General features: G+C 46.4%; 1 protein-coding gene across 1 annotated transcript; it reads left to right on the top strand.

The window, feature by feature from the left end:
- The first annotated feature begins 8628 nt into the window (after positions 1–8628).
- LOC308574214 (caspase-3-like) lies at positions 8629–24232 on the top strand. The gene is made up of 4 exons (XM_081171833.1): positions 8629–8903; positions 12106–12278; positions 20326–20455; positions 22991–24232. Exons 1-4 carry the CDS (start codon positions 8702–8704, stop codon positions 23269–23271), a joined length of 786 nt encoding a protein of 261 aa, XP_081027959.1. The 5' UTR covers positions 8629–8701; the 3' UTR covers positions 23272–24232.

Genomic DNA, 24232 nt, shown 5'->3' with positions numbered 1-24232 from the left:
TTTGTTGGTTCTTGCTCAAGGTAAGCAAGACAATATCAGTATTTTTAATATAATTGGGTCTATTGCCTTTGCTGCCTGCCCAGCACTGTCACACACAGCTGACTTGGATGGGGCAAGGCAGGGTACATGCCCTGGCAGAACTCATCTGACACATCCACCAGTGCACAGGTGCCAACTCCAGGGGACACTAGGGGCCTGAGCACCACAAAATTTTCACTGTGGGTGCCTGGCCTCTGCCCGCGGCCGTCCACTACCTTACCTCCAGTGCCATGGCAGCAACCGGCTAGGGCCTCTGCCTCCACTGTTGGGCCTCTGCTGGGGCCACAGACATGCACCAATGGTCTGCTATTCCCCCCCCCCGGCTCTGTGGAAGCACGGAAGCAGCGTGCGATGACATGATGGCACATCATGACATCACGTTGTGCATGCTGCTGGTCACCCACGGTCTGGGGCCCAAGTTGGCTTCCTCTGCACTGTTGTGTCCATCCATCCCCAACTTCATTGCTCCCCTGCCCCAGCCCAGTTCAGGTAGGTACATTAAAGGTCAAGGACCCCTGGACGGTTAAGTCCAGTCAAAGGCGACTGTGGGGTTGTGGCGCTCATCTCACTTTCAAGCTGAGGGAGCCAGCGTTTGTCCACAGACAGCTTTCCAGGTCATGTGGCCAGCAGGACTAAAGCACTTCTGGTGCGACAGATCACAGTGATGGAAGCCAGAGCGCACAAAAACGCCGTTTACCTTCTCGCCACAGCGGTACCTATTTATCTACTTGCACTGGCGTGCTTTCAAACTGCTAGGTAGGCAGGAGCTGGGACAGAGCAACGGGAGCTCACCCCGTTGGGGGGATTCGAACCGCCGACCTTCCGATCAGCAAGCCCAAAAGGCTCAGTGGTTTAGACCACAGTGTCACCACCATCCAGTCCAGGCAAGTGGCAGTGATACCGGTGACAGGAGAGTATTTCCATCCCATCCAATGCATTGTCCAAACCCTGGTTTATGGTTTGCCTCGCTCTGCACAAACCATGAGCTGCAGCCAATCATTGTTCAATGGGTTTCTGCTAATGGTATCTCTGGAAGAGACAAACCTGAATTCAAGCCTGAATTCAAGCAACACACTTCAGCTGAGGCATGGCTCCCAGCAGCAGAGCCAGAGGAGGAACAAAGCAGTCACAGTCTCTTCAGGAGTCCACACATTCTCACTAAGCCCTAATTTGGCTTAGAGCTTAGAACTGAGCCTATAACTCCATGCCTGGTTCTTAGTTAGGCCAAGACTTAAAAGTTGGCCAATTGTCCTGCACCCATCTGCCTTGCAACAAGATTTCTGCTCATCTCTGGGCTGTGAAAGACTCCATTTGGACTGGATGCCTTGATCTCCTTACCAACTGCTCCTAAAGTTCCTTAGCAGTCAGAACCTAATCTCATTTGGCTGTCAACATTCCCCTGCTAACAGTTTTAAGTGCCCATGACTATACTTAGCTCAATTTCTTATTGAAGTAAAGTAAATCAATACACACCAGATGGAGTTAAGAGTATCTATGTTGGCTATTGCAACAGCTTAGCTAAATTGGTTTAAAATAGCATCTTTAGCTAAGCTGGGCACATGTAAGTATTTACACAAGAGTTGGTGAACTTATTGTGTCTGTAAGAGACTTGTTTCTTCTATCCAAACCTTTGGATTTACTCCATTCCTACCACCTTAGGATTTCACTCCTTCGCAGCAGTTGTGGCCTCTTAATAGTCCCAAATTTAGAAAGTTAGCAAGAGTCTCCTCTTCCAATGGCCTGCGTCGCAAATGGAGTCTTGGGTGGTGTGGCACACTGTAGAAATAGCTCTGAACTGAATTGTTGATGAATGCTGGGCTAAGGCATCTTAGGAGTTCCTGGCAAGATCCTAAATGGGCATATAGCCCTAGGGCAGCAACCTCACTGAAGCCAAGTAGCCATCAGAGCTTGGATGGAACACTGGCCTGGGAACTCTGTCTATGCTGCCTTGAGTTCTGTTGGAATATAAATTCAGCAAATAAATCTAAGGGGGTCTTAGCAGCTATGCAGTGTGGCTGAACTTAAAGGAAGAACTTGTGCATACCTGGAAAAAGGTCTGAGATGGAGTATGCACCTGTCAGGGAACTGCCATCAGAGCATCAGGTGGTGGAGGGACTCAGGCAGGATGAAAGAGACTCAACTGCTGAAGCAGGGACCAGCAGGGGGAGGAGTGGGTCTCTGAGGGAATGCGAGCAGGAGGGAGGGCTCAGGGAGGCTTCCAGCGAGAACAGTGGTGAGGTATCGGAGTCTCCCATAGGGAGACCCATACCTCGCAGGAAACTGTCACGCCGTGAGTCCAGGAGACGCGTTTCCGTTAAGGAACTTCTTTGCTGGAAACGCTTCCGCAGACAGCCACTGTCGGACTCTACTAGTGACTAGAGCAGACATGTCTGAGGAGCTCCGTCACACACGGAGGTTTGTGGGGGCGCACAAACTCTGAGGGAGCGCGTTTTCACGCACAAGCAGCTAATCAAACCCTCACAGCAGTCCGACAGTCTTTGTACGCTGCCTGTGCAAGAGAAGGCATCATGAGCGAACCAACCGGAACCGGAGGAGCAGGGGCTGGAGCTGGTCCAAGCTTGGAAGATAGATACCGAGCGTTGGAGGTTCAACTGGCCCTGCAGACGGCGAGGCTGGAGGAGAGAAGGGCTCAGGATGCAGACAAGAAGGGGAGAGCCACTCAATTCCCCAGAAAGGTACCAGGATTGGTGCAGAAATTTGGGGGGGACCCCAAGGACTACCATGCTTTTAGGACAGAGATGCAATATGCCCTTAATGTGCAGTTCGATGAGTTCCCTGATGAGGAATCGCGAGTTGCTTTTGTAATTGGGCATCTTGAGAAAGGGGCTAGAGACTGGGTTCGACCCCTAATGGCAACGCACAATGACATACTAAAGGACACAATGAAGTTCTTTCGTGCAATGGATATCATGTTTTCCAGCGATATTGAGGAAGGGGTGGTGCGCAGACAGCTAATGGCTTGTAAGCAGGGGAGTCGATCTGTCCGTGAATATTGGACTGAGTTTACCATGCTGATTCACAGACTGAGTTGGGATTTATCGGCGGCACCCGTTCAAATGCTATTTGAAGAAGGTCTTTCTTCGGGGGTGAAAGACGAGCTGGCACGGAGCCCCAGGGCGGAGTCTATGGATCAGCTGACCAAATCTGCGCTGACCATAGGAGCGCGGCAGGAGGCAAGAGCCTTGGAGAGGCGGGAAGGGAGAGGGGAACGTTGGAAGGAGTTCCGCATTCCAGACATTCCTGAGCCAGCTTTCCCGCCGGCAGAGCCGATGGAAATCGGAACAGCGCGCGCGCGCGCATTTTCAAAAACCAGCGAGGGAGCTAAGAAGGAGGGAAAGGGCCCCCGGAAATGCTATCTCTGCCAACAGCCAGGCCACTTTGCCAGAGTCTGCCCCCAGAGGAAGGAATGGCAAGGGATGGTGGGAGCTGTTGAGGGGGGAGAAGAAGGGGGAGCGGAGCAGGTAAAAGCCAACGCCTGGTTGCCACAATTGGGGCACTGCAGCCAGGCCAAAGAGCAGTGAAAGTGCCCGTGCCAGAAGCTCCTCGACCTGCTCTAGTGATTGAAGTGTCGCTAGAGCTGCAGAATGGGCATCCCCTAAAAATAAAGGCGCTATTGGACTCAGGCAGCTCCTGCAATTTTATGAGCAAGGAGTTTGCTGCTGAACACCAGATACAGACCATCCCTTTAAGCAACCCCCTGCAGGTGACCACGATTGATGGCAGGGAGTTGTTGGGAGGAGGAGTCCGCTTGCAGACTGTCCCAATGATAATGAGGGTGGCAAGGCACACAGAACTGATAGCGTTTAATGTGGCCACCCTGGGAGGCGCTCCCATTATTTTGGGAATGAGCTGGCTAGCTCTACATGATCCGCTGGTTGGCTGGCATCAAAGAGTGGTGTCCTTTGGTTCAGCACATTGCCTAGAACACTGCAAAGGGGAGAAGGGTTCAGTAGGGGCCCAAGCCACCCTAGCAGGGACTGAAGTAATGGGGAAGGTGAAGGTACCACCACAGTATGCAGATCTCAGCGACGTGTTCAGCGAGAAGGAAGCTGACCAACTACCACCTCATAGACCCTTTGATTGTCAGATCAATTTACTCCCTGGAGCACAGCTTCCCGTGGGCAAGTTGTATGCCATGTCAGACAGGGAAATGCAGGAGTTGCGAGGGTTCATTGACAAGAACCTGAAGAGAGACGTCAGAGAAGTGTTGAGCAGACTGCAAGCCAACAGGCTGTGGGTCAAACTGGAGAAGTGTCGGTTCCATACCAAGGAGGTGGAATTCCTGGGGTACCGCCTGTCAGACAAGGGATTGGCCATGGATCCCGGCAAGGTACAGGCAGTGCTGGAATGGAAAACACCCAAAACCAAGAAGGATGTGCAGAGGTTCCTAGGGTTTGGAAACTTTTATCGTAAGTTCATCCGCAACTTCGCCCATCTGACGGCGCCCATCACTGACTGTCTCAGCAGTAAGAAGAAGTTTGTATGGACGGCGGAGGCGGAGCGAGCGTTTGAGGAACTGAAAAGGGCCTTCGCCTCTGAAGAACAACTTCTGCATGTGGATTTACGAAAGAAGCTAAGGGTTGAAACAGACGCATCTGACAGAGCCATAGGGGCGGTGCTTCTTCTGCAGCCGGGGAAGGAGGAGTCGGAGTGGCGTCCGTGTGCCTTCTTCTCGCGGAAGCTGAACAAATCCGAGAGGAACTACACGGTGTACGACCGAGAACTGCTTGCTATTCATGAGGCGTTCCGGAGATGGAGGCATCTGCTAGTTGGTGCACAACATAAAGTGCAAGTGTGCACGGACCATAAAAATCTAGAGTACTGGAGAACGGCGCGAGTGCTCAACCAAAGGCAGTTGAGATGGGCCCAAGAGTTCTCCAAATTTAACTTTGAGATTTGTTATGTGCCAGGCCCAGAGAATGTTAGGGCGGACGCTCTCTCACGCAAACCTGAATATTTGGAGGGGGAGGGAGCACCCGAAGAAACCCATATCATTCCAGAGGACCGCTGGGTGTGTGGGGCGACTTTGGTGGGGCAAAGGGAATTGGTAGAGGGTACGGTGCAGGATGCATACGCCCAGGGGAAACTCAGGGATCTCAGAGGGGAGGAAGACAAACCCGGTGGTTTTGAGGAGAGAAATGGGGCATTGTATTATAAGGGAGCGTTATATATACCTGAAGGGGAATTGAGGGAGAAAGTACTCAAGCAGCTGCACGATAGCCCCACAGCAGGGCACTTTGGGCAACACAAAACCATGTGGCTGGTTACCAGGGAATTTTGGTGGCCCAAGGTCAGGGAAGATGTGCGGGAGTATGTGAGAGGGTGTGAACAATGCCAAAGAGCCAAGGGGGAGAGGCAGGCGCCGGCTGGTTTATTAGAACCACTGCCCACACCTGAGAGACCGTGGGAAGCAGTGGCAATAGATTTCATGACTGATCTGCCAAGGTCTAGAGGGAAAACAGCCATCATGGTTGTAGTAGACCTGTTAACTAAAATGGCCCACTTCATAGCCTGCTCACATGCGGTTACAGCAGAAGAAACCGCCAAATTGTTTGTAGAGAATGTGTTTAGGTTGCATGGCGCCCCCTTGAGGGTGGTTTCAGACCGAGGGAAACAATTTACTTCCAGGTTCTGGAGGAAGCTCATGAGCTTACTGCATGTAGAGGTTAATTTCTCGACGGCCCGTCATCCTGAAACCAACGGGCAGGCGGAAAGAGCAAATGGGGTTCTCCAACAATATTTGAGGTGTTATGTTAATGACAGAGAGAATGATTGGGTGGAGAAGCTGGCGTTGGCAGAATTTGCCTACAACAATGCAGAGAACGTGTCCACGGGGATGAGCCCCTTTTTGGCTAATCACGGGTGCCATCCCAGAGCCTTCCCAGGGGGGGAGGGGGAGAACTGGAGCGTTCCAGCTGCGGAACAGTTCGTGGAAGAAATGGAAGCGATCCATCGCCAGCTCCAACTCAACTTAAACAGGGCTAAGGAGGAATATAAGAGGCAAGCAGACAAAAACAGAAGGGAAGATGAAAGCATCAGGGTGGGGGACCAGGTGTGGCTGTCAACCCAAGGGTTGCCATTCAAAGGAGGTTGTAAGAAATTAAGACCCAAAAGGCTGGGTCCGTTTGAAGTCATACAGCAGGTCAATCCAGTGGCTTTCAGGCTCCGGTTACCGAACCACATGAAGCTGCACCCAGTTTTTCACAGGTCGTTGCTGTCACCGTATAGAGGAGACAGTGAGGGGAGGGTCACTAGGGGACCAGCAATGGAGGAGAAGGAACACAGCTACCATGTAGCGGAGATCCTCGATTCCAGGTGGAAGGGAGATCAAGTAGAGTATTTGGTAATGTGGGAAGGGGAACCGGAGTCGGAAAACACCTGGGTTAGGGCAGAGGATGTCAATGACGAGGTTTTAATAGAGACTTTTCATCAGAGGTTCCCACGTAAACCTCAGCCTGTAGCGAGGTTCCGAAGGGAATACTTTGCCACCACCGACGAGGAAGAGGAGTTGGAGGGGTTCCCAGATTCTGAAGAGGAGGAGGATTCAGCTGGCCAGGACGACGATCGATGGAGAGAATTGTTCGAGACGTCAGAAGATGAGGAAGATTCGTTTCGGGGTTTTAGCCCTTCACCTCCCAGGGGGGAGGAATTGGGAGGGGGTGAGGGGGGCCCTGGAGGGGAGGTGGATGTCAGGGAACTGCCATCAGAGCATCAGGTGGTGGAGGGACTCAGGCAGGATGAAAGAGACTCAACTGCTGAAGCAGGGACCAGCAGGGGGAGGAGTGGGTCTCTGAGGGAATGCGAGCAGGAGGGAGGGCTCAGGGAGGCTTCCAGCGAGAACAGTGGTGAGGTATCGGAGTCTCCCATAGGGAGACCCATACCTCGCAGGAAACTGTCACGCCGTGAGTCCAGGAGACGCGTTTCCGTTAAGGAACTTCTTTGCTGGAAACGCTTCCGCAGACAGCCACTGTCGGACTCTACTAGTGACTAGAGCAGACATGTCTGAGGAGCTCCGTCACACACGGAGGTTTGTGGGGGCGCACAAACTCTGAGGGAGCGCGTTTTCACGCACAAGCAGCTAATCAAACCCTCACAGCACCTTTAAACCACATTCAAAGCGCATTTTCCCCTCTCAAAGAATTCTGGTTGCTGCAGTTTGCCCCTCACAGAGTTATAGTTCCCAGCAACCCTTAACAAACTAAAAGGCCCATCATTCTTTGAGAGTGTAAATAAGTTTTGATGGATGCAATAATGGAAAGCTGATTGGTATAGTTTTTGTAAAATGCGCAGGATTATAAGATATGTAAAATGAACCCTGAAAAGAGAAGAAGGGAAGTCATCGATATCTTAAGTATGTAAAATGTTTATCTGAAATTGTAAAACAGAAAATTTAATTAAAAAATCATATTAAAAAATAAAATAACAGCTAAGTCTCTGCCCACAGGCTCTCAGTCTAATGCCCATGTTACAAAAGAGGAAGGGAATTGGAAACAATAAAAATAAACTCAAGAGAAATCAGACACTGATTCTACTTCCTAAGCAATTGTCTACACAAAGTCGTCTTTGGTGGTGATGTATTCAGTACGCAATGGATGTACTAGATTTTAAAATACAAAAATTCCTTCCAGTAGCACCTTAAAGACCAACTAAGTTAGTCTTTACTCAGAAGGGTCGTTAAGAGTCGTCAACAGGCTCATCTCAGCTATCTGCCAATCTCCCATTCCCACCACCCTTCTGAGTAATACCCCTCCCCACCTTCTCACTATATAGAAGGATCTGGCAACTTCTGTTTCAGTGTCTCTGAAGAAGTGTGCATGCACACAAAAGCTCATACCAAGAACTAACTTAGTTGGTCTTTAAGGTGCTACTGGAAGGAATTTTTTTATTTTGACTATGGCAGACCAACACGGCTACCTATCTGTAACTAGATTTTAAAAGGAAACAATAGAAAAGGTAAATCAGAGAAGCCAAACTTCAGACTGGGGCCCAGGAGCAGCAAGCACAAGCTGTTCCAAGGTGCCTTCTCACGGTGCCATTCTGTGATTTTATTGCAAAAGGGAGCCGACCTGTGGGCTGTAGGCCAGCTCTTACTTGCCAGCAGGTGCCCCTGCCCACCCTGCCCGCTTTATCTTCCAGTCTGAGGCAAAGAGAGGAAGAGAGGGCTGTGCCCTTGCATGTCTGGCGAATGGGTGTGCTCTGTGTGCATGAATGCGCAAGTGTGGCCAATAGGCGTGCCCACACATGTATACTTGGGCATTGCCCACCCCTGGCATGCAGCCCTTGGAGGGAAGGATGACAATGCAGCCCTCAGGCCAAAAGACACCAGTCACCCCTGCTATATTAGAGCACATTAGAGCTCCCAGGATTCTTTGGGGGAAACCATTGGCAGTTTAAAGTGGCATGTTACTGTTTTAAATGTACAGTGCATTTATGGCCTGTGTTCATATGTCCTTATGTGTCTAACTGGCACTTCATATCACGCAACCAAGCCTGCTTAATCAAACTCATCGTGGTTTTTCTTTCATAGCCCCACCCTCAACCTGAGTCATAGTACAGCTCAGCGGAGCAAAGATTATATATACCCTATATATCTACAGGTGTGCACACTTTCTGTTTGGTGACAGCGGAGGTGATTCCTAGGATGGGGAGCCAAACGAAGAGTAGGGCTCTGATCATTGTCAATTACAATTTCCACGGAAGAAATGTGGAAAGCACACTTACCGAAAGACCGGGAGCCAGGAAGGAAGCAGACAGGATTTTCATAGCATTATCCAAGTGCCATTATGCCGTGAAATTTCACTTTGACTTGACAGCTAAAGAAATAGAAGAACTTTATGAGGAAGGTATGTGTACGGCTTGGCTTCTTTCGTGTTTGGCAGCCTGGAACGTGTCCAAAGAACAAGGCTTCAGTTTCTGGAAACCGCAGGAGGGGAAAAAGCTCTTGCACTTGGGTCTTGATTATGAGCTTCCCATAGGTATCTGGTTGGCTGGTGTAAGAACAGGGTGGATCTGATGGCATACCTTCCAACATTTCTCCGATGAAAAGAGTGATGTCCTTTTCCATCATAATTATACAAATACTTATACTCTTTATACGTATATATCTGTCTGGGTTGCCCCAGCCACTCTGACCGGCTTCCAGGATATAGAAAAACATAATAAAACACTAAACATTTTTTTAAAACTTCCCTGTTCAGGGCTGCCTTCAGATGGCTTGGGGGGTTGGATAACTCTATACCCTCCAACATTTCTCTGATGAAAATAGAGATGTCCTAAGGACATTCCGGGATCAAATCAAAAACCAGGATGACTTCTGTAAATCCAGAATTCTGAAAAATAGGGACACTTGGAGGGTCTGATCTGATGGGTCACTGACCTCATGCAGCAAGGCTTTTCTTGGGTTCTTAGAGCTCTGTATGTTTACTCTGAAGAAGTGACAATTCGAATCCCCGTGACAGGGTGAGCTCCCGTTGCTCAGTCCCTGCTCCTGCCAACCTAGCAGTTCGAAAGCACGAAGTGCAAGTAGATAAATAGGTACTGCTCTGGCGGGAAGGTAAACGGCGTTTCCGTGCGCTGCTCTGGTTCGCCAGAAGCGGCTTAGTCATTCTGGCCACATGACCCGGAAGCTGTACGCCGGCTCCCTCAGCCAATAAAGCGAGATGAGCGCCGCAACCCCAGAGTCGGCCACGACTGGACCTAATGGTCAGGGGTCCCTTTACCTTTAATAGTGTTCTTCAAATATCTGAAGGGCTGTCATTCAGAATACACCGCAAATTTTATCCTCTGCATTTCCAGAGCTGGAATAAATGAGTGGAGCAAGATTTCACTTTAGGAGAAATGTCCTAACAGCAAGTGCTGTCAAGCAGCCTTGGGAGATGGCAGGCTCTTCTTTTGCTGCATGTATTGAGGCAGTGAGAGCTGGACCATAAAGAAGGTTGATCGCCGAAGAATTGATGCTTTTGAATTATGGTGCTGGAGGAGACTCTTGAGAGTCCCATGGACTGCAAGAAGATCAAACCTCTCCATTCTGAAGGAAATCAGCCCTGAGCGCTCACTGGAAGGACAGATCGTGAAGCTGAGACTCCAATACTTTGGCCACCTCATGAGAAGAGAAGACTCCCTGGAAAAGACCCTGATGTTGGGAAAGATGGAGGGCACAAGGAGAAGGGGACGACAGAGAATGAGATGGTTGGCTGGTGTTCTTGAAGCTACCAGCATGAGTTTGATCAAACTGCGGGAGGCAGTGGAGGACAGAAGTGCCTGGCGTGCTCTGGTCCATGGGGTCACGAAGAGTCGGACACGACTAAACGACTAAACAACAACAACAATTGAGGCACAGGCTTCAGGGCTACCTGTCAGGGGTGCTGCAGTTGCACCTTGCATTGCAGATCTTGCACCCAGCAGGGGTCAGGGATGCCCTTTCCAGTGCTGTGATTCTATGGCTGTGCACGCATTACCAGCTTAATATGCAGCTACGTCAAGCCTTTTCCTCAATTCAGATTGAAGCCAGTTTTTGGGGGGTGGGGGTGGGAAGGGAGGCATCAAAACACAGTATTTCATAAGACACAACAGGATAGATAGTGAATCGCGACTAATGTCTTCGATACAGCACTTTCTAAACCAGCAATGGGTGCACACCAATGCAGAGTAAACAGGAGTGTGTAGCCTATATTGTGTTTGGGAAACAGAATAGCATGCCAATACAGAATCTGCTTCCTGGTCTGCCAGATTCAGCAAAAATATATTTGTGTGCCAATTGCTAATCTTTGCAAACAACACGTCTGAGAGGTTTGTCACAAACGCAGATCGTCAAGCAAGACCCATCTTTTGAACTTGTTGTTTTAAATTACTGTGTGTTTTAATCCAGATCGTGGGCCAACTTTGATACTTTCAATTTTACTTGTGGTTAATGATGGTTTTAATTTTAATGTCTGCCGCCCTGGTACCTTTTTGGTGAAGGGTGGATTACAAATATCTAAAACAACTAAAAGAATCGCTAGTCATTGACAATAGTAAAGATTAAGCCCCTCGCCATCGCCTGTGTGCGCACACAACCCCTTTTGCACTTAGAACTTCATACGAGAGACTCGTCGTCAAGCAGATCAATTTGAACTTTGGATCCCTGCTTCGCTTCACACATGATGCCCCACCTCTTACCTTTTCATCCAGCGTCAATAGCTGAGCTGTGTGCTAAAGCTGCCAAAATCGTGGGCATAACCAGCCACCCTGCTTCGCCTGCCCATGTGAATGTAAATAATGCATAGTTGCAAAGGGTCGGTAACTTTCGCATGAAGGGAAAACATTATGTAAACCAATGACTTTTTAAAAAGAGAGTGAGAGCAGGTCTTTTATTTCTGTGCATTAATTTTGTACTGAAAATGAAAATTTAGTAGATAGCTATCCAGCTGTTTTAGAGACCCTTTAATATAAATGCATGACTCCACAGTAAGGGTAAATAGGTAAAGGACCCCTGGACGGTTAAGTCCAAAGGTGACTATGGGGTTGCAGCGCTCATGATTTATGGGCTACTACTAAAATGAGACTGCATTTTAAATTGTATTTTAACCCGTATTTTAATTAACTGGTTTTTTCCCCCCATTATGTTTTATTGTAATTTTATTGGTGTTAGCCGCCCTGAGCCTGGTTCTGGCTGGGGAGGGCAGGGTATAAATAAATTGTTGTTGTTGTTGTTATGTACTGAAGTTCTCACCCTGGGCCAGCAGGGGGAAACTGTAGATAGTTCAGGTCCACATATGCAAATAGGGGGTTGAAAGTGACGTTCAGTGATTGGCTAGTTACAGAAAATGGTTACTGTTACTTTCTAGTGGAGCTCTATATAAGCAGGCTGACTGAACCCTTCAGTTCAGTTCTGTTCTGACCTGTGAATAAACAAGAGCTGTTTGAAGAATCACTGGGTTGTCTGATATGTTCACCCATAACTTAACAATTATTATTATTATTAGCCTGGAAAGGTGGGGTATCAGTTTGGATCATAAGATAATATGAATGGTGGCAGTGTATTACTCTATGCTGTATCTTTTGCAGAATGTCACGCAGATCACGGGGAGTTTTTTGTAAGCATTCTGTCCAGTCACGGAGAAGAAGGGATTATCTATGACTGCGAAGGACAGCCAGTTCAGCTCAAGCGTATTTTCCAGATATTAGAACCTGAAAGGTGTCACAAACTGGCTGGGAAACCCAAAATCTTCTTCATTCAGGTAACATCTGGAGCTGCAAGCTTGTTGACTTGTGTGTAAACCGTCTGTGAGGATGATGGGGAAATTCAGACAATCTCTGTAGCTGCAGGCTTGTGACTTCACTGCTTAAACGGTCACAGTGATTATGAGCAGGGGAAAGTCTTCTCTGTCTTGTAAGCTTGCCAGCTTTTCCGCAGCATGGTGTATTGAAACATAACGGTGGTGGGGAAAGTACAGTCTTCAACCTTTTAAAAATGAAACTAGGGACATATTCATAAACCCCAGATCTCTTACCAAAAATCACTGCCTGGGGCACACACAGAGAAATGCCACATGTTGCTAAAAGCTCCACCAAATCTTGTATTCATTTTAGCAACCATAAGCTAGCTAGGATGTTGAACCTGCTACAGCAAAATGTTGCGGTGTTCAAGGCTCCTGTTCAGGTTTCCAGCTACTCCATTTTGTTCCTTCTCTCCTTCCTTGGTTTTCCACCCTTTCCATGCACTCACTTCCAGCCAAGCACTGTTTTCCATTTATATCTGTGGGAATGTTCTGGGGTGCAGGAGAGGATATATTGACTAATTATATCCTTATCCAACTTGTGCTAACAAGTTCCCAAAATATCAGCAGAGTTTATATACATTCCCCTTTAAGTACGCAACGGTAACGTGTGCACAGGTTCGCTAGAACCTCTATAATAATTACTCTGGTAATTTCCCCTTTGTTCCCTCTTAAAATACAAGACACAACACAGTCTTTATAAAAGTATAAAAGAGTTTACTCACGATCTGTTCACAATATGATCCCAGACGGCAGACAGGCTTAAAAAGGTAAAATACACTTAGAATCTATCTTATAGGAAGATAGGCCTCTCCTCTCTTGGCTGAGAGCCAAGAGGGCATCCTGCTTCTTCAAAAGGTGATGGCAGAGAGAGAGAGATGGCTGCCTGCCCTGTGCTTGTCATTACCTGCACAGGTGAGGCCACACCCACCTCTGGTCACATGTGGAGGAAGTCCGTCCCCAGGAAGTTTACCTGCTTGCTGGACAGACATCCCTCCCCATGTTTCTAACATGTACACTCTAGGAATGTTGTCATTGACTGCTCCTGTGTTTACATCCCACATACCCCTTCTCAGGCAATACAACATATACAAAACATAAACAACTTTATTCAACCACCCAGAGTCCCAGCTTGACACGTAGATTCTGGAAACTCTCTCTTGGTAGGGGTTTCGTCAGGATGTCAGCAGTCATCTCTTGGGTGCTGCAGTAGGATAGTTCCACAAGTCCATCCTGGATCATCTGGCGTATGTAGTGGTATTTAACCCCAATGTGTTTTGTTCTGGCCAGGAACTTCTCACTCTGCGTCAGCTTCAGGCAACTTTGATTGTCCTCTAGCAAGCTGACAGGCCCTTTTCTCACCAACCCAAAGTCCTTTATGAGTTGATCAAGCCAGGCGATCTCTCTGCAGGCTTCTGTTGCTGCAACGTATTCTGATTCTGTGGAAGATAATGCTACACAACTCTGTTTATAACTGCCCCATGAAACAGGTCCATCCCCAAACATGAAAACATGACCACTTGTTGATTTATAATCAGCATTATCCCCAGCCCAATCAGCATCAGTATACCCAACCAACTTAGGGTCTTTGACGGCTGGTAACCTTAATTTACAATTCATGGTACCCTTCAAATATCGCACCACCCTCTTTACACCTGCCCAATCATGCTCAGTGGGAGAATTCACTTTTCTGCTAAGAATCCCCACAGCATTAGCTAAGTCAGGTCTACATGTGGTAACTAAATACAAAAGTTTACCAATCGCCGACCTGTAGTCATTGTTGTCTGGCAACTGCTTCGAATCCTGCTGATTCTTCAGGAAGTCAGTAGCCATCGGTGTAGCAACTGGATGTGCGTCTTGCATCTGCATGTGCTCAACTAGCTCATGGATCTTCTGTCTTTGGCTGAGAAGAAATGAGCCGTCCTCTTCTCTTTCCACCTGGATCCCGAGGTAGTACTGGACATCTCCTAGCTCCTTGACCTCCACCTCCTTGCTAAGGTGTTTTACTATCTGTGTATAGTCTTTCTCACTTGCTGTGGCAATAATCAGGTCATCAACAAAAGCTAAGATGTATGAGAATTGTCCATTATTTGACTTACTGTACAAGCACTTGTCAGCGTCGCCTTGCTTGTACCCAAGTTGCGTCAGCATTTTATGCAACTTCTGGTTCCAGGCTCTGGCAGCCTGTTTAAGTCCATAAAGTCCTTTCTGCAGTTTGCACACTAGATGTGCCTCATGTGGTTTTACAAAACCCTTGGGCTGTTTCATGTAAATTTCCTCTGAAATCTGCCCATGTAGAAAAGCGGTAGCAATGTCTATGTGTTTCACCCTCATTTTCTTGGAGGCTGCAATGCTTAAAAGCATTCTTACGCTGCTGTACCTCACAGTTGGTGCAAAAACTTCATCATAGTCTTCACCAAAACGCTGTGAAAATCCCTGTGCTACAAGTCTAGCTTTGTAGCGCTGCACTTCTCCTTCTGACCCCTTCTTAACCTTGAAAACCCATTTACTGCCAATGGCCTTCTTACCGGGAGGCAGCTCAGTGAGTGTCCAGGTCTTGTTCTGATGCAGTGCATCCATCTCCTCCTGCGCGGCCTTCCTCCAGAGACTGGCTTCTGCAGCTGGCATCTCCTGTATCTCTTCCCAAGTGGAAGGTTCCTGTGGAAACGCCGACCCTGCAAGGTAGGAAAACCATACTGGTGGGACACCTTTGTTGGTTCTGGATGAGCGTCTGACTTCTGGTTCTGCGACCGCATCAGCTTCCTCATCCTCCTCCAACGCAGGCATGTCCCCATCTGAGTCCTCGTCTTCATCTCTGGTGCCGCCAGGGTTCTGGTCCTCTGCGTCTTCTAGTGCGTCCCCTGTAGGGGGCGCTGTAACACTCGAAGGCAGATAATTACTTTGTGGGGTCTCAAAAGGGAAATATACAAACTCTTGAGTCCTTTCTGACTCATCTGAAGAATCCACAACAGTGTTCTTAGTGTCTACTTTTCCATATTCATCAAAATAAACCGCATGGTATGCATTTGTCTTACCAGTTTGTAAGTCCATAATTCTGTATCCTTTGCCTCCAGAAGCATATCCCACAAGGATACCTGCTTTTGCCCTGGAGTCAAGCTTGTGTCTGTGTTCCTTGGGCACGTGGAAGTAACACGGACTTCCAAACACACGTATGTGCGACAGATTGGGAGCTTTCCCATGCCAAAGTTCAAATGGTGTGCGCTCTGCACCTTTAGTTGGCAGTCTATTCTGCAAATAGACTGATGTGTACACTCCTTCGGCCCACAGCTTTTGTGGCAAACGTGCATCCTTTAGCATGCACCTTGTCATGTCCATAATGGACCTAAACTTTCTCTCAGCTATGGCATTCTGCTGTGGTGTGTAAGGAATTGTGGTTACGTGTGCAATTCCTTCCTTGGCCAGGAGAGCCTGCATTTCATTTGAGCAGTACTCACCTCCATTGTCACTCATTAACACAGCTGGAGCTCTCTGGAATTTGTTCTTGACCATGGCAATGTATTCCTGGAGCTTGTCCACTGTCTCACTCTTCTCTTTGAGGAAATATACAACACAAAATCTTGAAAAGTCATCCAGAAATATTAAAATATATCTATTCTTTCCCAGTGAGGGAACATTCATGGGTCCACATATATCAGTGTGCACTATGTCAAGCACTTTGTTGCTTCTTTGCTCTGCACAACGTGGAAATGAAGGTTTTACAGCCTTCTCAGTAATACAGCTTATGCACTTTGCTGGAGCTTTGTTGCTCTGCTTTACCTGCAAACCTCTTACAAGATTTCTTTTCTGTAGATCCAGAATGAGGCTGGCGTCCCTGTGTCCTAGCCTTCTGTGCCATAAGTCCAGATCTGCTTCATCCTTCTGGCTGGAATGTGCCACTTTTGCGGACTGGTTCTCTGAAAGATCAAGCTCATATACACCATTTATTAGCTTTGCTTGAGCAAACACTTTGCCATTTCTAGTCACTTTACATTCTCCATTTCCAAATGTGACCTGGAAACCTTTCTTGTCCAAAGTGGACACGCTGATTAAATTGCAGCTCAGCTCTGGAACGTACAAAACTCTAGAGATTGTGTTCTCAATGCATTCATTGTTTATATTGCATTTCAGACTCATGGAACCTGCACCTTTTGCTTTAACAATGTTGCCATCTGCAATCTCAATTTCAGATCCTTCTTCATCATTTATTTCATTAATCTCATTAAAATAGTCCTTTTTATATGAAAAATGCGAACTGGCACCTGAATCTAAAATCCATTTATTACGTTTATTTTCACGATTCTGGACAGCTAAATTCCTTTCTTGCAGTAACCATGTGCATTCACATTTCCCCTTCTTTTCCCCTTTTGGCTGAAAGGGGTGGGGTTTCTTGGCTTTAGGAGCTCTGCAGTTCTTTGCAATGTGTCCTTCTTTGTTACAATTAAAGCAAATCACTTTCTTAGGCATCTCTTTGGACTTTGTACATTGCCTATATGCATAACTGCTGTCCTTGCTTCTAGCATTTCTCACTGGAGATTCAGCTCTATCTCTGCATTCTTCTTTTAAATAACCAATCAAGTCTTTAAAAGTCAGACCTTGTCTATGAGCCATCAAACTTACAAATGCGCTAAAACGTGGTCCAAGTGATGATAACAAAAATGCTATCTTTGTATCCTCATCAAAAGCTTTGGGAGTCAGATCAATTCTTTGAATAATCTCAGTAAACTTGTTGATGTGCTCTGTGAATTCCTCTTTTGAATTCATCCTCAATCTGGTTAATTTACACACCAAGTTTCTGAAGCTGTTTATGCTAGATTCTCCATACACGCGCTCAATATCTCTTAAGATTTGAGATGCATCATCTGTACTATTTATTAATGATAGCTGCTCATCACGAAGTCCACTCAAAATTATGTGTCTAGCTTCACTGTTCACGCGTTTCCAAGCACTTATCTTGGCTAAATCCTCCTCAGACGATCCTGTAGGCTGAGGCTCTAAAGCTTCCAAAATGTGCTTATAATCTAAACATGCTATCAAGCGCTGCTTCCAGTGCATGAAATTGTACTCATTCAGCACAGGCATTCCTAGCTTTGCATCACTATCAAAAGCTGCTCTAGCCATCTTAAAATCCAAAATTTGAAAATTCTTCAAAATTTCAAAATTTCTCAAAATTTTAAAATCAAAATCTCAAAAATCTCAAAATGCAAAACAATTCTTCACTGCCTTGGGTCACTGTGAACTCTGAGGGAAGGGGGGGGGGTTGCTTAATCCCCACTGCACAATGGAACAAAGGACCATGTGCTTACCAGGAAGTTAACTCAGAAAAATACTACTCAACTCAAAATCACAATCCAATGCAATCCTTCAAAAATACGCAGAAATATGCAATACTGGGCCCACTAACCCTTTGTGGGAATGTTCTGGGGTGCAGGAGAGGATATATTGACTAATTATATCCTTATCCAACTTGTGCTAACAAGTTCCCAAAATATCAGCAGAGTTTATATACATTCCCCTTTAAGTACGCAACGGTAACGTGTGCACAGGTTCGCTAGAACCTCTATAATAATTACTCTGGTAATTTCCCCTTTGTTCCCTCTTAAAATACAAGACACAACACAGTCTTTATAAAAGTATAAAAGAGTTTACTCACGATCTGTTCACAATATGATCCCAGACGGCAGACAGGCTTAAAAAGGTAAAATACACTTAGAATCTATCTTATAGGAAGATAGGCCTCTCCTCTCTTGGCTGAGAGCCAAGAGGGCATCCTGCTTCTTCAAAAGGTGATGGCAGAGAGAGAGAGATGGCTGCCTGCCCTGTGCTTGTCATTACCTGCACAGGTGAGGCCACACCCACCTCTGGTCACATGTGGAGGAAGTCCGTCCCCAGGAAGTTTACCTGCTTGCTGGACAGACATCCCTCCCCATGTTTCTAACATGTACACTCTAGGAATGTTGTCATTGACTGCTCCTGTGTTTACATCCCACAATATCGAGACACATTAAAAAAAATACAATACATGAAATGCTTCCTTAACCCATGTAAAACCTTGCATTCTGGGGGGGAAAAGCTACTCAGAATGTGCTTGGTTTCAGTTCTAGAGTGTATGACTCAAATGCCAAAAGGAAGAGGAAAAGGTTTATTTTCTTGCCCATTTGTCATCAGGGACAAACTCATTTTGTTCATCAAGGAATTATCTGCATTAACTTTATTGCATTTCCTAGACTCATAGTATCAGTGTAACCTATATTCTCTGAACCTTCCCGGATGTTTGACTCATCGTGGCTGGTCTCAACATGGGGGATTTCCTCCCAAAGGCAAATACAGTGGTACCTTGGTTTTAGAACAGCTTAGTTTATGAAGAACTTGGACACAGAATGCTGCAAACCAGGAAGTAGGTGTTTGTGAACTTTGCTTTGGAAGCTGAACATGTTCCACTTCCTGTTGTGTGTGTTCCATTTTTAAATTAAGTCCCCACTGCTAATCAGAGGCTTCCGGTTGAGTCTGTCAGCTGTTGAGTCCTGAGCACCTACGGAACACAGAGGTGATATTTGGAGCTTTTGTTTTTGCTATTTTTTTGCGTTTATGTTTGTGTGGCTTTTTCATTTTTTTGACCGTGACTTGTTCTTCGTTTTATGGGACTGTGGCTTGTGACTTCGTTTTTGTGACTTGTTTTTGTGACTGTGTGGAACCCAGTTCAGCTACTGATTGATTGATTGTGTGACTGCAGAAATGGATAAAAGCCCCCCAACCAAACAATGACTATCATCAGTGCACATAAGAAAAAATAATAATTTTTATTTTTATCACCTACAATTCTGTCTTATTTATTTTATAGTACAGTACATTGATTATTGCTTTCATTTTATGGATCAGTGGTCTTGTTAGATAGTAAACTCCATGTTAAATTGCTGTTTTAGGGGTTGTTTTTAAAAGTCTGAAACAAATTAATCCATTTTGCATTACTTTCTATGGGAAAGCATAGCTTGGTTTTAGAACACTTTGGTTTTGGCACAGACTTCTGGAACGGATTAAGTTTGGGAACCAAGGTACCACTGTACCAGCTTCAGAAGAGGCATCCTTCTCAAGACCCCAGCAGGGAGGAAAGAGTTACATTTCCCCTTCTCCCAATAATTATCCCCTCTGGAGTGATGCTATTTGCACTTTAAAAAAACAAAAAACCTGCATGTTAAATGAAGCAGCACATCTCAAAGGTATTTGCAGTTTGAGCCCTGAACTGAGCCTGGAAATAAATGGGTAGGCAGCAAAGGGATCATGTTTCTGATAAATGTGTTCTGGGACAGGGGAAAAACCTCAAAGCAACAAATGAAGGCGGAATACAGAGGATCTAGGCTTTATTCTCTGGGTTAGGCACATGGGACAAGAAGGATGCTTTTAGAAGCACACACAGAAACACTGAATAGAAATATACCTCTGGTGGGGAAAGCACAGCCATAAACATTTCAGAAATGAAAATAGGGGCATATTCACGGACCCCAGTTCTCTTACAAGTACAGTGGTATCTCGGGTTAAGTACTTAATTCATTCCGGAGGTCCGTTCTTCACCTGAAACTGTTCTTAACCTGAAGAACCACTTTAGCTAATGGGGCCTCCTGCTGCCGCCACGCCACCGGAGCACAATTTCTGTTCTCATCCTGAAGCAAAGTTCTTAACCTGAAGCACTATTTCTGGGTTTGCGGAGTCTGTAACCTGAAGCGTATGTAACCTGAGGTACCACTGTAATCACCAGCCAGGGCACACACTCAAAATGACACACATTCAAATCAAATCAAATTTTATTAAACGGTCACAGACCAGATTAACTAATGACACACATTGCAAAAAGCTCCATTGCTTGTTGTATTTGTTTTATCAATAACAGATTGTCCAGTATTGTTTGTTAAGCGCTAGCTAGGATGTTGGACCTGCTGCAACAAAATGTCGCAGCGTAGAAAACTCCTGTTCAGGTTTCCAGCCATATAGCGGTTGCATTTGCTGTGCTTTCTAGGCCTGCCGTGGAGTGGAAATTGATCAAGGTGTTTGGCTGCAGACAGACAGCGGTGAAGCACAGACTGAGTGTTTCTCACACTATCTCTCCGTTCCTCAAGACATGGCAGTGATGTATTCTTGCTGTCCAGGTATGTAAGTCCTGTATGGAATGTTTAAAGGCTTGGGACAGGCAAAAGAAACAATTCCTTCTCACCACACATAAGCTATGAATTTCATTCCCACAGTACGTCAGATGACCATCAACCTCAACGACTTTAAAGAGTTATTAGACATCTTCAGGTAGATTAAGGCTGTCCATTGCTCATTAGCAAGCTTATTGTAATAACCTGCAGTTTTATAAGAGTATATATTTACAGTAGATAATTAAATGAACAAGTTAAATGAATTTGGATATGCAGAAGATATTTTTAAAAAGTAATTTAAGGAACCGCAGAAAGAGGGGGAAGTCAAATTTCAAAATGTTAAATGCATTGTCAAACTAATGAAATGTATAAAATTGAAAAAGAACAATAAAAAACTAAAAAAAAAGAGAGGAAAAAATAGGGGGACGGGAAGGCTGTCTGTTGCTACTAGCTTCAAAGCTCCAACCCTAGCTATGGGGAGGGGGGTTTAGCTGGGTTTATTTGCCCCTGATGAAACCGTCAAAGGGGCACCATTGAGGCTCGCCCCCCCATATGCAAATGCATGTTGGGGGGTGTGCCAAACTGGGTCTTTGACGCGGGTGAAATAAAACCTAGTTTCTCATCTGCCTGCAGTGTCGGAGGGGGAATAATAATAATAATAATAATAATAATAATAATAATAATATTATTTATACCCCGCCCTCCCTGGCCAGAGCTAGGTTCAGGGCGGATAACACCAGTAAACATTAGTGAAAACATAATAGGAGGGGAACCCAATTTAAAATGCAGGTTAAAGTGCAATTTAAAATGCAGCCTCATTTTAAAAGTAACCCATAGATCACATAAAGGGAGGGAAACATAAGGGTCAGACTGAGTCCAAACCAAAGGCCAGGCAGAACAGCTCTGTCTTGCGTGCCCTGTGGAAAGAAATCAGATCCCGCAGGGAGCCAATGTTGAAAAGGCCCTGGCTCTGGTTGAGGCTAATCTGACTTCCTTAGGGCCCGGGACCTCTAGAGTGTTGCTGTTTATGGACCTTAAGGTCCTCCGTGGGGCATACAGGGAGAGGCGGTCCTGTAGGTATGTGGGTCCTAGGCCGCATACGGCTTTAAAGGTATGCCTCAGGATACCAAACTGCTGGGATCACAGAGTTGTAGAGTTGGAAGGGACCATGAGGGTCAACTATTCCAACCCCTTGCAATGCAGGAATCTTTTGCCCAACATGGGGCTCGAACCCAAGACCCTGTGATGAAGAATCTCATGTTCTACCGACTGAGCTATGGAGAGGGCTGTTGCACTCAGGTCCTGCCTGAGAGCATCCCAAAGGCATCTGATTGGCGGCTGTGAGTAAAGAATGCCGGACTGGCTTGACCCAGCAGGACTCTTCTTTATGTATGCCTAGCAACCCAGCCCTGTACACGATCAAAGCAAATTTCACCCAAGTATGCCCAAGTAAGTGTGCACTCTTTATAAAGATTGGAGGAGTGAGGTTACTACCCCTCTATTACCCCTCTAATGCGGGTGGCTCTGTGGTCTAAACCACTGAGCCTCTTGGGCTTGCCAATCAGGTGGTCAGTGGTTCAAATCCCCGTGATGGGGTAAGCTCCCAGTGCCCTGTCCCAGCTCCTGCCAACCTAGCAGTTCGAAAGCACACCAGTGCAAGCAGATAAATAGGTACCGCTGTGACAGGAAGGTAAACAGCATTTCCATTCGCTCTGGTTTCCATCACAGTGTTCCATTGCACCAGAAGCAGTTTAGTCATGCAGGCCACATGACCCAGAAAGCTTCTTTGTGAACAAACACTATCTCCCTCGGCCTGAAAGCAAGATGAGCACCTCAACCCCGTATTCGTCTTTGACTGGACTTAACTGTCCAGGGATCCTTTACCTTTTTTGCCTTATTTAGGAGCACACCAGTGCAAGTAGATAAATAGGTACCACTGCGGCGGGAAGGTAAACAGCATTCCTGTGCGCTCTGGTTTCCGTCACAGTGTCCCATTGCACCAGAAGCGCTTTAGTCATACTGGCCACATGACCCAGAAAGCTGTCTGTGGACTAACGCTGGCTCTCTCGGCCTGAAAGCAACCCCATAGTCACCTTTGACTGGGCTTAACCGTCCAGGGGTCCTTTACCTTACCCCTCTGCTATTGTCCATGCCGGGTCGCTCAACCATTGCCACTGTGTCCTTTCTTTTAGCAGATCAAGATGATCAGGTGACAGCAAAAACTGCAAGGTTTTTAGCGGGGGCAATTAGAATAAGATCTACAATTTGATTATTGATGCAAAACCCCAGAATGGATTTTCTATAGTTAAGTTTTTACCTCTATCTTCAGTACATTTTATTTCATTGCTATGGCTAGTGGCTGAAGCAAATATTCTTCCGATTTTGAAGTGTGCATTTGTATGGGTAGATTTGTGGGGTTGTGGCTGAAACGTACTAGAGTAGCTCTAATAGAAGAAGCATGATTGCTGCCAAGAAATTTGTTTTCAAGGCACCACCTTGCTGACCAATGCTCTTCAAGTTCTTTTTTCCTGGTGTTTTCAGGCTACGCTTCGTTCATCAATCGGTGGGAATCCATGTTCCTCAAGGCCTTGCTGGACCTGCTAGAAGGAGAGGAATGCCATCTTGAAGTTGCCAGTTTGATGACCCGAATTAGCGGGACAGTCGCCTTGCAGGAAGCGAAAGGGAAATACAGAGGAGGTAAAGAAATGCCCTGCTTCGTCACCAAGATGGTGAGAGAGGTTTACCCCTTCTCACAAGGAAGACAGGCCTCAGGTTCCTCCAGTTCCAGTTCCGCCAGGGAGTGTAGCAGCAACGAAGCGTAAGGAATCAGCCGCATTTCTTGTCTGGACAAGGACTCCTGTGAAGCCAGGAAGCAGCTCCACCATGAGAAACGTGCGATTGTTGCACATTGAGCAATAATGGCCTTTTTGCTCTCCAATGAAGGGTGAATAACACAAGCACATCTGATAGGATGGAGGTTTATAGTATGTGTGCCTTCTGCTCTTCCCTCAGTTTTCAAAATTTAATGAACCTGTTGCCTAACATCTGAGGTGGCTTAAACACCCAACTTGTCCCAGAACTAAGAAAAGGGAATTTCTGCTCCCTCTGCTTCGATGAAGACCTGCGGAACCTGCAGCAAAACATTACAGCATGGAGTGCTCCTGTTCAGGGTTCCATGCCTTCTTCAAGGCTACTCCATTCCTTTCCACCATCCCAACATTCTATACTCCATGCACTGGGCTGCTTTGAGGTTCCCTACCTCTAGGGCTTCTGCTAGAAAAAGAAAATATATCTCAGCAGAATCTATTTCCCTCTCCCTATTGATACCACCCTACTGGGGTGCTATGTTGCATACTTAAAAGATCCACACTTAGAAAAAGACTTCATGGTCAGTGTATAGAACATGTGCTACCGAGACAATTCTGTCCATGAAATATTGCCATGGGACAGTCCTCTGCCGAAAAGGCTGTCCAGTCCCAGTCTGGTTTAAAGAGAAGTGTAAGAACAGAGATCAGGAGTGAACCTTGAAGTTGTCCATCAACAATGAGTACCTGGACAGCAGACTGAGCAGGTATACAGCTCACCTGGCCTCAACTTATCCTGTTTCCCAGGGGCAGCTTTTATTCTCGTTCAGCTGTTTCCTATTCTCGTCCCTGTTTTTCCCTTTGGAGACGTCTTGTTAAAATCCTGTTGCCGCGACTGTCGTTCTTCAGGGTTCAGCTTCTTCTGCACGGCCTCCAAAGAAGAGAGAGAGGACACTTCTAAACCCTTGATTTATTACTG

The sequence above is a fragment of the Podarcis bocagei genome (assembly GCF_964188305.1).
Source record: "Podarcis bocagei genome assembly, chromosome: 15".
Lineage (NCBI taxonomy): Eukaryota > Metazoa > Chordata > Lepidosauria > Squamata > Lacertidae > Podarcis > Podarcis bocagei.
Note: the sequence above shows the minus strand (reverse complement) of the source record. Positions and strands in the feature narration are given on the sequence as shown.